Genomic DNA, 12718 nt, shown 5'->3' with positions numbered 1-12718 from the left:
ACGGTTAGGGAAAGGGTAAAGGTACGACACCCCCACCGCCGGAACCAATCACTCCCTCTCCTCAGCGGGGGCCTGACGATCTCTAGCACCAGCGCGGCCGCCTCCAGGTCACCTTGACTACTGGGCCAAGGACCCCGTGGGAACTCGCGGTGCCCGCCAGCCATGTCCTTCGCTGCAGAAGGGTGCCGAGAAAGATGACCTGCGTGGCGAGAACCTAAACGAAAAGGTGAGGGACGTGGAAAAGAGCAAGATAAGAGAAAAAGATTTCAGTGGGAGGAGATGCTAGTTTCTTTTATGTCTTTTTTACTGACAGTAGCAGAGGAGTTAGAAGTGGCTTTAAAATAAAATTCCAGACAGGCATTCTCTAGAGGCAACCCCGGAGCGAGCGGAACTACGGCACTGTGGAAGGTCCTTCTTCCGGTCCTCGCGCCTGCGCGCTGGCAGTCGAGAAGGCGGAGGCCCGGGTAGAGGGAAGCTGGGACCGGAAGTGAAGGCGGACTCCCTTCTTCGTCTGTTTCCGCCGCCATATGCGTTCTCCTTGTTCAGGTGAGGTCTGGTTTGCAGTACTATCCATTTACATCTGCGTTTCTCTACAGTTATCCTATCGCATGAGCTCCTGATACCCCTTCTACAGGCTATAGTCTGGTCGCTGGGGCCTAGTTGTGTCGTTAGTTTCATTACTTGCACCCCTTTCGAGAGCAAAGAGCTCTGGGGCGGAGGTAGGGAATCTAGAGGGGCCCAATACAAGATGGTGGCCTCGGCGCCATTGTGTTTCCTTTGCTTTTGGTTCCTCCGGTGGGCCCCTCGTTTGCTGGAAGCTCTAGCCTTGGTGAGAGGCGGCGCTAGGCGTTCTCTGGTCCTGGGCATTTGTAGAGGGCGGGCTTCCTCACCTTTTCTTTTGGGTCCCGGTGGGAATAGGAGGAGCTGGCTTCTGGGCCTGGTTGGACTTATCTCTCTTTGCCTACGTTTATTTGGAGCGGTTTCTAAATGTTTTTGACTGATGTCATTGTGCGAGTTTCACCGAGGAGTAATGCAGCAGTGATGTGAGGCCGCTTGGTAAAAGTTCTGCTAAAGCTGGAGCGGTCTTCCCAGTTGTGTTATTCATCGTATAATGGAGAGATGAATACTTTTTCCGACCGAGCCATTTCTTTTATTCTTCTGCTCCCCACTTATTACACAGAGATTTCTTAAGCCCTAGGAGGAAGTTACTGAGGAGTGAGTGGGAGGCTGATGAGAAGTAAATGCAGCCACATGATGTTTTCATTTTGAAAAGTGAGCGATGCGCAGTGATGACCTTAATCTATCACCCTTGACTGATGGCTGCTATGTTAGGAATTGACACCTTGAGATTATAGGGAAAGCAGAAAGTCTTCTTTGAGAATTTTTCAGGACCTGTCTTCATCTCCATTTTCCATTCCTATGTCATTATTCATATTCTGTTTGTCATCCTTTTTTTTTTTTTTCTCACTATTACTATTTACAGAACAGTAATTTATGAATTGATCTTCCTCTTCGAAGGTTTCTCTTTCTCCGAACCTAATCTTGTTGGGAACCTGTGTCCTAACCACCTCCCTGGAACCGTCTTTTTGTTTCTTGTATTATGCTTGCTTTTATGTTGTATGTTTCTTTGTTACTTTTATTGCCAGGTAAAGGTTCATAGTTTAGGGAAAGTGGGAAGGGTGTGGGATGGAAAAGAGGTGGTGAAACTTTTTGAATGACTGATAAGTCTTTTTTTCTGTGTGTGTGTGTTTTTTTTATCCCCCCCACCCCCCAGTTCTTTTGTGGGAAACTAGCGTGCCTCTATTCCTTAAGCCCACACTTTGTTTTCACTTATTCTGCGTGAACCCAACCAGAGACCCCTCCCCTTCTCCCCCTGCCGGCCCAGTTATGGCAGAGAACGATGTGGACAATGAGCTCTTGGACTACGAAGATGATGAAGTGGAGACAGCAGCTGGGGGAGATGGGACAGAGGCCACTGCCAAGAAGGACGTTAAGGGCTCCTACGTCTCTATCCATAGCTCTGGCTTTCGTGACTTCCTGCTCAAGCCAGAGTTGCTCCGGGCTATCGTTGACTGTGGCTTTGAGCATCCATCTGAAGGTAAATTTTCTTGGGCAGAGAGTACTCATTAGGTGCTTTAAAGACACTAGAAATAGATGTGTTCATGGTTCTTCAGTGATAACAGATTTATATTTAGGATAGACCAGAAAATAAGTCCTGGAAATACTAAAAATTATTTTAGTGATAGAAAAGGTTACTACTGGTTGGTCTTTTATTCATGGTACCAGGAAAGTGCTTGTGATCCAAAAGCAACTTAGAGGTCTGCCACTTGTTGTGACTGGTTTTTCTCCTTTTCTGCTAGTTTTTAGTATGTCACTTTGACCTGTAATTTTACATTAGTGGAGTGGAGCTGGTTGCACATCTAGTTCTCTTTTGGGCCAGGACAGCTCTGGTCTCTGGAAACCTTTATTGCTGGCTGGCTTCTGAGTCAGATACCAAGTTCTTCATTTAGTTCAAGGTTGTAGGGTTACACGACCCAAAGCATGGTAGTCTAAGTAAGAGAAATGGCCTGTCTTAGGTATTATGTGTCATGGATTATTTAAGGACAATAAGGACAGCCAGGAGCACCAAAGATGATCTGTTGGTAGGTGCAAATGGATTATTGGGGTTCGGGGTGGGGCTAGAGTAGGAGGAGGCTAAAGTTGGAAGGAGCTAGGAGGGTCTGATTTGAGGGTGAATTTGATTGAGGGAGCAGGAAAGTTGAAAAGGTCTGGAAGTTATCAAGAACCGCTGAAGAGTTGAATGGTGGGAAATGGGTTTGGCATGGTGAAAATCGTTACCTGGGGATAACCTTAAACTGAAGCCTAATTTATCTTTTTACTCCCCTACTTTTAGTTCAGCATGAGTGCATCCCTCAGGCCATTCTGGGAATGGATGTTCTATGCCAGGCCAAGTCAGGCATGGGAAAGACAGCAGTGTTTGTGCTGGCCACACTGCAACAGCTGGAGCCGGTTACTGGGCAGGTACAGTTGGGGAGACTACTGGGGAGGGTATTTTGGTTGGAATGTTTAGGCAGGGTGCTTTAGCTACATGATAAGTTCAGAGCCGTGAATGCTTGTTAAAATGGCCTCTGTCACCCTTAATTGAAGGCCATGGGCATATTTTGTAGTAATCATGGGATTAATGATTTAGATTTCAGAATTGAAGTTATTCAGGATCTGCCTGGTGGGCTTTTTTGACAATTACTTATTTAGAAGGGATAGTGAAGGGATATATTGACTCTTTTCATCTGTTTCCCTCCCCAAGGTGTCTGTTCTGGTGATGTGTCACACTCGAGAGTTGGCTTTTCAGATTAGCAAGGAGTATGAGCGCTTCTCTAAATACATGCCCAATGTCAAGGTAAGCCAGGGTAAAGAGACCTGGGAGAGTAAGGGTGTGGGGTGTTGGATGCATTGGAGACTTGTAGACAGCAGTCTTCATGTCTTAAAGATGTTAAATACCTATATACGAATCTCATTTACATAAAATAATAAATTCCTGCAAACTTCGATGTATAAGAGATTTATGTTCTAGGACTTATTTAGGATGCTTGCTATATTCTAATTTTGGAGAAGCTTTAGGTTGGCTTGGTTTTTTTAAACATACTGTATAAATATGCTTGTGCAGCAGGAGACTACATAATTGGGCTATAGAAGATGTTTACCATAAGACCGATGTCTTGCTTCCAACTTTTTTTTTTAACATACCTATAGCACCTGGTCTTCCTAGGTGGTCTCCCATCCAAGTACTAACCAGGCCTGACCTTGCTTAACTTTCACAATCAGATGAGATTGGGCTTGTTCAGGGTGGCACATTCCAGCTTCTTTACATTGACTTTGAATCATTTCACTGTGCTTTGGTTGACAGTTTGAGAATTTTGGAGTGTATAGGAAGAGAAGGCTGGAGACTCCAAAACGTCTCTAGTGTGATGTGAATTCTGAGGCTTTTTTAAAGTGGCAGAAAATTGGAAAAGGTCTGGGGACCACAACAGAATTGGCTTGAGTTCTCCATTATATAACCTTGATGTAAATAACTTCTATTCTCTTTGCTAGGATGGGGTGAAGAATAGTATTTTTGTTCAGATTGTTACAGTTTTCTCTTCTGTTTTTATATTTTAAAGGAACTAGGAATGTTTGAGTCTTTGCTGTAAACTGAATATAATTTTTAAAAAGGAAGTAGTATTAGTGCCTGTGCATAGTAAAAATGTTTCAGTAATCTCCAAGGCCTTACAATTAAAAGATTGCTGTTCTCTCATCTCTAGTCCTACTTCATAGAAGATAATCATGTGTTAACTTTTTTTTTAAAGTTCTAATGGTTCTATGAAACCACGTATTAGGCACTATTTCCTCAAGTTATCAACTTTTAGGCCTTTTTAATTTCATGAAAGATGTATTTAGTCATGATGTTTACATTCTGGCATTTTAAACTATTTTAACTCTTTAAATATTGTTTGCCATATATACATAGGTATCCGTGTTTTGTGTACTTCTCTTATTACATTGTCTGCGTCAGTGCATGATTTCTGTTTTTTTTTTTCACCAACCAGTCTTCTTTAGGTTGATTCTAAAATTTGAAAACCATTGTAATAACTGTGGAAACATTTATTTTTGAGCTCTGTGGTGAGCTGGGATTACACTTCCTCCTCTATAAGTCTAGCTCATCACCTTTTTGCTAGTGTTGCTGATGTCAGCATCGCATACAAATTGTCAAGACATTTTATTTTCCTCAAAATTATGCCGCAGTGATTTGAGGAGGGTGGCCCAGTTCCACAGAAGGTCTTATCTTTGGATTTGTTTGGTTACTCCCCTGTGGTGTTTAGCTTGTTCTTTCCTCCCAATAATCCCTGTAAACTGAAATTTAAGTTTGAAAGCTAAGCTAATTCAACTTAAACATTTTTGGCAAGAATTCTTCATGGGACATGCTGTGTACCTCCTGTTTTGTTGTAAACATGGTTGTTCCACATTTAGTGATTTTAGGTTTGTTATAGAATTACTGGTTTTAGGTTTACTATAGGACAGTCTGATCCCTTAGAAAGCAGTTTTTGGTGGTGTTTGATGCTGTACTAAGTCCCTGATTCTCAACAACCATTCTCCTAATGATTTTAACATGGAGTAATACATTTATCCTGAATCAGTAATTTCATAGAATTTGTTGAAAGGATTTGAAAAATCCAGGTGGAGTTAGGAAACCTTGATGTTTCGTGAACTTTTTGGTAGTACTTAACACTGATGATTTCTTGTTCTCATTCTTACAATGAAGCCTGGCCTTAGAGTCATGGGAACATTGTTTGATTAAGTCAAGAAGAAATAAATGCTAGTCCTGACTGCCCAAATTAGCCATGTAACTTTGGACAAGTCTGTTTTGTTTCTTAGCGTCAATGTTTGGGGGATATGATAATTTTAGATTAGATGACCTCTGATGTTTCTTTTAGTTTTAATGTTCTAAGAATTGGTTTTGATTAATTGAAAAGACGGGAGCCGGGGAGATTGGAATTGTTGCTTCATTGTGGGGTACTCTTCTCCTGGGTTGGCAGGTCGCAGTGTTTTTTGGTGGTCTGTCTATCAAGAAAGATGAAGAGGTGCTGAAGAAGAACTGCCCGCATATCGTCGTGGGAACCCCTGGCCGCATCCTAGCCCTAGCTCGGAATAAGAGTCTCAACCTCAAACACATTAAACACTTTATCTTGGATGAATGCGATAAGATGCTTGAACAGCTCGGTGAGTGGCGATGCTGGGACTGGAGTGGTGATCTGAAAGTTGCCTTTTGGAGCCAAATGATGTTTATTTGATACAGGAGCACTTTAGTGCTAGGATGACTCTCAATCTATCACCCATGACTGATGGCTCTGGCTTCCTTGGTTAGTCTTTGTTATGCTTTTTAAGCAGCCTTGGTTCCCAGGGGGAATGGTTCTGTGTTCTTCCTTCTTGTGATAGATCTTTATGTTTGAGAGGAAGTACTTTGCTGATCTTGGGCATCAGGTATGCCATCACCCTTTCCTTTTTAGATTTCTACGTTGGGTGTCATCAGGGAGATACTAAACTGAAGGAGGAGACGGTCTATCCTTCTGACATTCTCAGCACAGCATGTATTATGAGAATTTATAGTTCTAGGATTAATGGGGAGAGTGTTACTGGGAGTTTGTGTGGCTTAGCTTTCTAGTGTGCTAAGTGGGATGAAGGAAAATTTCCTATATGAATTCGAATTTTGTGAAAGAAAGTGGGGATTGACATAGCCCTAGGGACCAATTGTTCCAAATGATCTTTGGCTATTCTAGATGGAAAGTTCTTAGGTAGGCTCCAAGTAGAGAGGTCATACTTGCCTGACTGGCAGGTATGATCCAGAGGAAGCATAGAATGGACTCTTAACAGCTGGAATGTGATAGGGGAGAAAGGCCTGGTAAAGTGTTTTTTAAAGGTCTTATTCTTGGGTCCCTCTGTGTCTCTTTGACTCTATCCCTGTTTCATAGTTGTTGGTCTTAGGGGTTTCGTCATATTTTTTTTTTGCCCAGTCAAAACACAGCTGATATCTGATCTCACATCTTTAGTCCAAATTTATTTTTCTTTCCATTGTATTGTTACTATGGGTGTGATTTCATGAGGTTTGGCAAAAATAGAGTAGACAGACCTGAGGCAGATTTTTCCTTGAAATGATTCTCTTGCTCTCCATTTCCATCAGTCTTTACCTCATTGGGAAGCCTATTTCTGGTTTTTGTTTATCACAAAGGTGGTTTTTTCTCTTAAATTTTTTTTTCCTTTTTTTTTGTAGACATGCGTCGGGATGTCCAGGAAATTTTTCGCATGACCCCCCATGAGAAGCAGGTCATGATGTTCAGTGCTACCTTGAGCAAAGAGATCCGTCCAGTCTGCCGCAAGTTCATGCAAGACGTAAATACCCTTCTACCTTCTCTTCCTCCACTCCCTGCCCACTGCCTCCTCCCCTTCCGTGCCCTCTTCCTCCAGACTCCCTTGTCCTTCAAGCGCCAAGAAAGGGGCACATGCCCATCTGGGAGTGATGACTCCTTGAAGAGACACAGAGGCAGAGACAGCTAGTGTTAGGGTCTGCGCGGGTGCTAGGGAAATGCCGGAAGACTTGGTCGGGTTAATGTGAGAGCGGGTAGTGTTCGACTTTTTTTTTTTAATCACGTCATTTTTGAACCTCTTCTTTTTTTGGGGGGAGGGCAGAATTGTCTGCCCTACCACCCACCCATCATCACCTACATATCCCCTACAGCCACGCACCCTCAAGGTGGCATCGAGCATACAACTGGAGCCTTCTGCCCCCAAAACTCATAACCTCCCGGTGGCAGGAGAGCAAGAGAGGGACAGACAGATGGCAGGGCATGTCCAAAAGAAGAGCAAACAGCACAAATGATTCTGCTCCCTCCCCACCTCCAGGGGTGGGGGCCTTTGGCACCTCAGTCCCCGATCCCCTACACCTTCCCACCCGTACCTCCTCGCACCCATCTGGAACCTCGGCTGATGTGAGCCAGCAGCAGAGAAGCACCATGGCGCGGCGGGGGAATGTGGACAGCACCCGGCGGTGGATGGCGGCAGCGGAGGCCGCGGGGAAACCTGACCAGGAAGCTGAGGACCAAACCAGCCTCTTTTTTCGTTCCCGGTTTTTTTCCTGAACCCAAGGCGTGCTGTACCCCTCTTTTCCCCATATATATGTTGGGGCGGGGAGGGTTGTCCTGAATGGGGTGGTAGATTTTTTTCTTTTATTTAGTACTCAGGGAAGAGGGGCATAGGAAAGGCGAAGTGAGGAACTCCATTTGGATATAACCATGTGGGTGTTAGGGTTTGGGGCTGGGTGGGCCCATTCTGTGAGCAGTGGAGTGTGTTGTTAATCTCCCTGCCCTGCTCTTTCTTAATGGATGATAACCCCTCCCTGTCCTTGGGGGGACAATTAGATGTGAAGGAGGCCGTGGAACTTCTTTTTGGAAAGCCTGCCTTCTGCAATCCGGCTCCTAGTTGTCTCCCATGCACTTCCTTTCCCAAAATCTTGTGTCCCGGGTCTTGATGTTAACTATGTCCCCAAGTCAGTGAATCCTGCTAGGAAAGTTGGTCTCCGGAATTGGGTCTTGTGTCAATTTCTATCTTTTTTTTTTTTTTTTTTTAATGCAACCTTCCTCCCCTTCAAGGGTTGCATGTTTTGATTTTTTAAAAAAGAAATGCATATCTGCAGTTCTGAATTTCTTAGCACAACCTTATTGATACCTTTCATGTAATACTGCAGATAGTTTGATTCTTAGTTCAGAGACCAGTCTCATCTGAAACTATTCCCTTGTGGTCAAGGGCAAGTTGTTACCTTGAGTAATCTTTGCTTCTCTTTTCATGGCATTTTGATTGTGTTCATTGTAGCATTCCACCTTAACGTGGATATGATTCTCCTAGTTGAGAGAATACTCAAATGGAGCAGTCCTTGTCCTTTGCTACATATTCTTAAAACACCTGCTCTGCTGGAATTGTTGTGATCTTGAATCAGTATTTCCAGTCATTCTCCAGGTGTTCGGATCATATTCTCTCTGAGAATCTTCTCCCATTGTTTTTTTTCTTCGCCTCCATTTGAGGTAATGGCATCTTGCTTTTGGGTGGTTTCACTGCTCCTTTTTCTCTTTGCCGAGTTCCTTTTCCTTGAGTTTTCAGTTGGGCAGTCTTAGAGTTCCACTGATAGGAAAGAAATAAGATCTAATGTGGAAGAGACCATAATAAAATCTGGGTGTTTTGGGTGGGTGGGTTGAGGTTTTCAATTTTCTCTCTTCTCCCCATCCCCCCATGGGGTGTATTGGAGATCAGCTTACTCCACCCCCCCAGGTTTAACCCCCCCACTCTGCCCTCCTCCCGTTCCCTGCCCCTTCCCTCCTCCCCCAGCCAATGGAGATCTTCGTGGATGATGAGACGAAGCTAACCCTGCATGGGTTGCAGCAGTACTACGTGAAACTGAAGGACAACGAGAAGAACCGGAAGCTTTTTGACCTTCTGGATGTCCTTGAGTTCAACCAGGTCAGTTTAAGTTCTAGTCAGGGGATGAACATGTCTCCAAAACTGTAAGAGAAACCTGTACTCAGTACCTTATTGAGGAAACCACATATATGGTATGAAAAAAATGGTAGAGAAATTTTCTTCTTTTTTTTAAACATTTTATTTATTTATTTTTAACTTCTTATTTTTTCCCTCTCTCCCTTTCCCCCTGCCCTCTGGTAACCACTAGTCCATTGTCCATGAGTCTTTGTCCTGTTCATGTGTTGGTTTTAAGTTTATATCCCATACATAACTGATTCATGATTTTCAGCTTTTTCTGGCTGGCTTATTTTGCTTAGTATGATTATTTTAAGGTCCAGTCATGTTGCAAATAGCAGTATTTCATCTCTTTTGACTGAGTAATATTCCATTTTATGTATGTATCACAACTACTTTAGGGAGAAATTTTCTTAAGCGAAATTATTTTAAATGAGAATATAAATGTTTTTTGAAGCTGAGTATGAGCAAGATGGGAACTGCTTTTCTGTTTCATAGCTGCACAGGTACTAAATAAAAACCTCAGTATATAAACCTCAAAAAAATTCTTAAAGGGTTTTAATAAGGTGGTAAAAGTCCTGAAACATTTTGATCCTGTTAAATTTGTTTTTTGTACTGTTTACTGAGGAGAAACATTCCATCACTAACTGTTAAATGGTTTATTTGCATTAAAAGGTTTTTAGAATTAGGATAACGCTATATTTAGAGCAGAAGAGGAAATATAGGGACTAAGGCGTTCTATTAGAACAGTGTAATTACTGAAAACAACTTTTAAATACAGTCTGACATGAACCCACATCTCTTTGACACACATGCACACACACAAACAGGTGGTGATCTTTGTGAAGTCTGTACAGCGCTGCATTGCCCTGGCCCAGCTCCTTGTGGAGCAGAACTTCCCAGCCATTGCCATCCACCGTGGGATGCCCCAGGAGGAGAGGTGAGTTGGAGATGGGGAGGGTGTTTTGTATCCTTGGAAGGAAAAGGACCATTGAGAGAAAAGACTCTCAACATTTTTCTGATTTCCTTTCTCACAAAGGCTTTCTCGGTATCAGCAGTTTAAAGATTTTCAACGACGAATTCTTGTGGCTACAAACCTGTTTGGCCGAGGCATGGACATTGAGCGGGTGAACATTGCATTTAACTATGACATGCCTGAGGACTCTGACACCTACCTGCATCGGGTAAGACCCACACCCACAAGGACCTCCCAGTGACCTCTTCCACTCCCTTACTTTCTGTTATCTTTCACCTTACGTCTTCATCCCTCCTTTTTGGTTTTTCGCTTCTTTGGGGTCTTCAGTCCTACCTTCCTTTTCCTTTTAGGTGGCTAGAGCAGGCCGGTTTGGCACCAAGGGTTTGGCCATCACATTTGTGTCAGATGAGAATGACGCCAAGATCCTGAATGATGTGCAAGATCGCTTTGAGGTCAATATTAGTGAGCTGCCCGATGAGATAGACATTTCCTCCTACAGTGAGTATTGATCAGAAGAAACTGGCTCCCCCAACTCTTAAATTCTCCTTGTTCCTTAGTGTTTTTGTCGTAAATTCCATTATGTATGTAAAGCTCCTAGTACATAATGGACATTTAACAAGTTCATTCCCTCCTCTCCCCCGCCCCCACCTTTATCACGATGCTATGTTGGGATGTTTAGCTGACTTGTATATGGGTTTTTGTTTTGTTTTGTTTTGTTTTGTTTTGTTTTGTTTTCAAGTTATTTCTGTTTCTCCACCACCAAGTCAATCCTTTGGATTCTCATATCACACAAACATCCACACTTATGGGTGTGTGTGTTTTTGCCACCTTAACCTTAACCTTTTCTTTTTCATTCTTATTCTAACTGCCATATTTTTCTCTTCAGTTGAACAGACACGGTAGAAGACTCATCCATCCATTCTGGAATGTGGGTCTGTTCCTCTTCAGGAGATGAAACCAGGTGTGGGAGTGAAGGAGACACTACTGCCACCTACCCCTGATGATCCCTCATTCCACCCCACCCCATGACTTTCTTTTGCATCACCACTTCTAAACCCCCATTTCCTGATTTGTCAGAACTTTTTTTTTTTTTTTAACAAAACTAAAAAACACATGTGTCTGTGGTGTCTGTAAGCGCTCCTTCCCTTTATTGGATTTGGGGTGAGGTTATTTGAGGGCATGCTCCAGGGTATATTCCTGTAAGGACTGGATAGATACCTGCTGCGGGGCTGAGGTCAGTGGGAGGGTTTAGAGTGGGAGATATGACTAAAGAGACTAGAAGTCATGGCCCCCCACTGCTTTCTAATTTCTGGCTCTTTCTGGAGGTGTCTTCAGTTTTTCTTAGTTGCCCCGGGGGTGAGGGAGGGGTGAAGGGGGCTGGTATGGTTCTGACTAAAAGGTTCAGGGCAGGTGGTGTGTGGTATTCTCACTGTTGGAGGGTGAAGTGGGAACTGTTGAGACGCTTAGGCATCTCCTCCCAGGCTTTCTCAGTGTCTCCTCATCTGTTCTTTCAGCTTCTGGATCTTGAGCACCAGGGCTTGGGCTTCCCAGGCCCCTTCTTGCCCTTCCAGTAGGGCCTCGTACAGCTCCAGCTGTTGCTCCAGCAACTCTTCAGCTTGGGCCAGCTCAGCTGTGTGGCTGGGCAGGGGACCCTAGGGGAGGGGAACATGGAGGAGGGGGAGCGTCATCCAGAGCAGAGGGCTGAGGTTCCCTGGAAATCAGGAATTCTGCCTCTTCTATTTTTGACCCCCTTAGGTTAAGGTCATGTATATTGCAAAGACAGGGTAGTTTCCTATCTTAGGCTTAAACCTCTAGGGGGACAGTTAAGAGATCACTGGCCCAGGGGCTGTAACAACTTGTACAAGGAAACGTCATGGAGGGAAAGGATAGGCAGCCCTTCCCCCTCCCCCAGAAATAATTAACTCTTAGAGGAGGAGAAATTCCTGCTCTCAAGGACTTAGTGGACTGCAGGGAGGGAGGGGTGTTGGGAGAGGGATCCCTGAGGTAGAGTGGAGTGGGGGAGGGGAAGATGCTGGGAAGCTGAGAGTTGGATCTAGGCAACAAGCTCCAAGGAACTGGGTTGGCATCTGCTTTTAGTCCGTGGTGCAGGATGAGAAGAGGGTTCCCCTTAACCAAAGACAAATCTCCCCTCATGCTGGCCTCCCCCACTGCTGGTACCCTTACCTTCATGGGGGTCCTTATCTTCCCACTGCCTGTGGAGTTGGTCTGCTCTTTTGTGCTTGCCTTGGGTCTATGGGAACAGCACCTCCAAGACCCCTGAGGGGCCAGTGGCCAGGAAGGAAGGAGGAGGCAACGGCAGCAATATCGGGAGAGCCAGGGCAGAGAGAGAACCATGGCGAGTGAGGCAGCTGTCTGAGCTGCCCAACAACTACCAGGAACTGGTTTCTACTGGGCCTTGGCTTCGCTTCAGTAGCTGGCCCTGCCCCTAGCCCTACCCCCATCTCCTTCCTAACCTGGTGCTGGACATTCTTGTTCCTGATATGAAAATGTACCTGCCAGTTTATGCAGAACTTGCTTTAGAACACTAATGTCCAATCTATCACATCTTGTGTCTTTTTAACACTATGTGTTACACTCTGTTCCGCAAGGTAAGAATTACATCACTGGTTTTGCTGGCTGAGAGAGTCATTCACCAACCAACCACTCATCTGGCAAAGTCTGTTGGTA

The 12718-nt window shown here is 44.3% G+C and overlaps 2 protein-coding genes and 2 non-coding genes across 4 annotated transcripts; 3 read left to right on the top strand and 1 right to left on the bottom strand.

Moving 5' to 3' along the window:
* The first annotated feature begins 377 nt into the window (after positions 1–377).
* On the top strand, positions 378–11144 carry DDX39B (DExD-box helicase 39B). The gene is made up of 11 exons (XM_016121641.2): positions 378–546; positions 1775–2098; positions 2894–3021; positions 3305–3397; positions 5571–5754; positions 6803–6921; positions 8908–9039; positions 9885–9994; positions 10094–10238; positions 10381–10528; positions 10917–11144. Exons 1-11 carry the CDS (start codon positions 528–530, stop codon positions 10931–10933), a joined length of 1419 nt encoding a protein of 472 aa, XP_015977127.1. The 5' UTR covers positions 378–527; the 3' UTR covers positions 10934–11144.
* On the top strand, positions 1247–1322 carry LOC118606463. The gene has a single exon (XR_004952418.1). It is a non-coding gene; the product is annotated as a small nucleolar RNA SNORD83 (small nucleolar RNA).
* On the top strand, positions 5806–5882 carry LOC118606464. Its single transcript, XR_004952419.1, has one exon. It is a non-coding gene; the product is annotated as a small nucleolar RNA SNORD83 (small nucleolar RNA).
* Positions 11145–11292: 148 nt separating the features above from the next.
* On the bottom strand, positions 11293–12487 carry MCCD1 (mitochondrial coiled-coil domain 1). The gene is made up of 2 exons (XM_016121650.2): positions 12215–12487; positions 11293–11682 (listed from the first exon to the last, which is right to left on the bottom strand). Exons 1-2 carry the CDS (start codon positions 12383–12385, stop codon positions 11518–11520), a joined length of 336 nt encoding a protein of 111 aa, XP_015977136.2. The 5' UTR covers positions 12386–12487; the 3' UTR covers positions 11293–11517.
* Positions 12488–12718: the final 231 nt, after the last annotated feature.

The sequence above is a fragment of the Rousettus aegyptiacus genome, unplaced genomic scaffold (assembly GCF_014176215.1).
Source record: "Rousettus aegyptiacus isolate mRouAeg1 unplaced genomic scaffold, mRouAeg1.p scaffold_m13_p_1, whole genome shotgun sequence".
Lineage (NCBI taxonomy): Eukaryota > Metazoa > Chordata > Mammalia > Chiroptera > Pteropodidae > Rousettus > Rousettus aegyptiacus.
The sequence above is the reverse complement of the archived record's forward strand: the minus strand, read 5'-3'. Positions and strand labels throughout refer to the sequence as shown.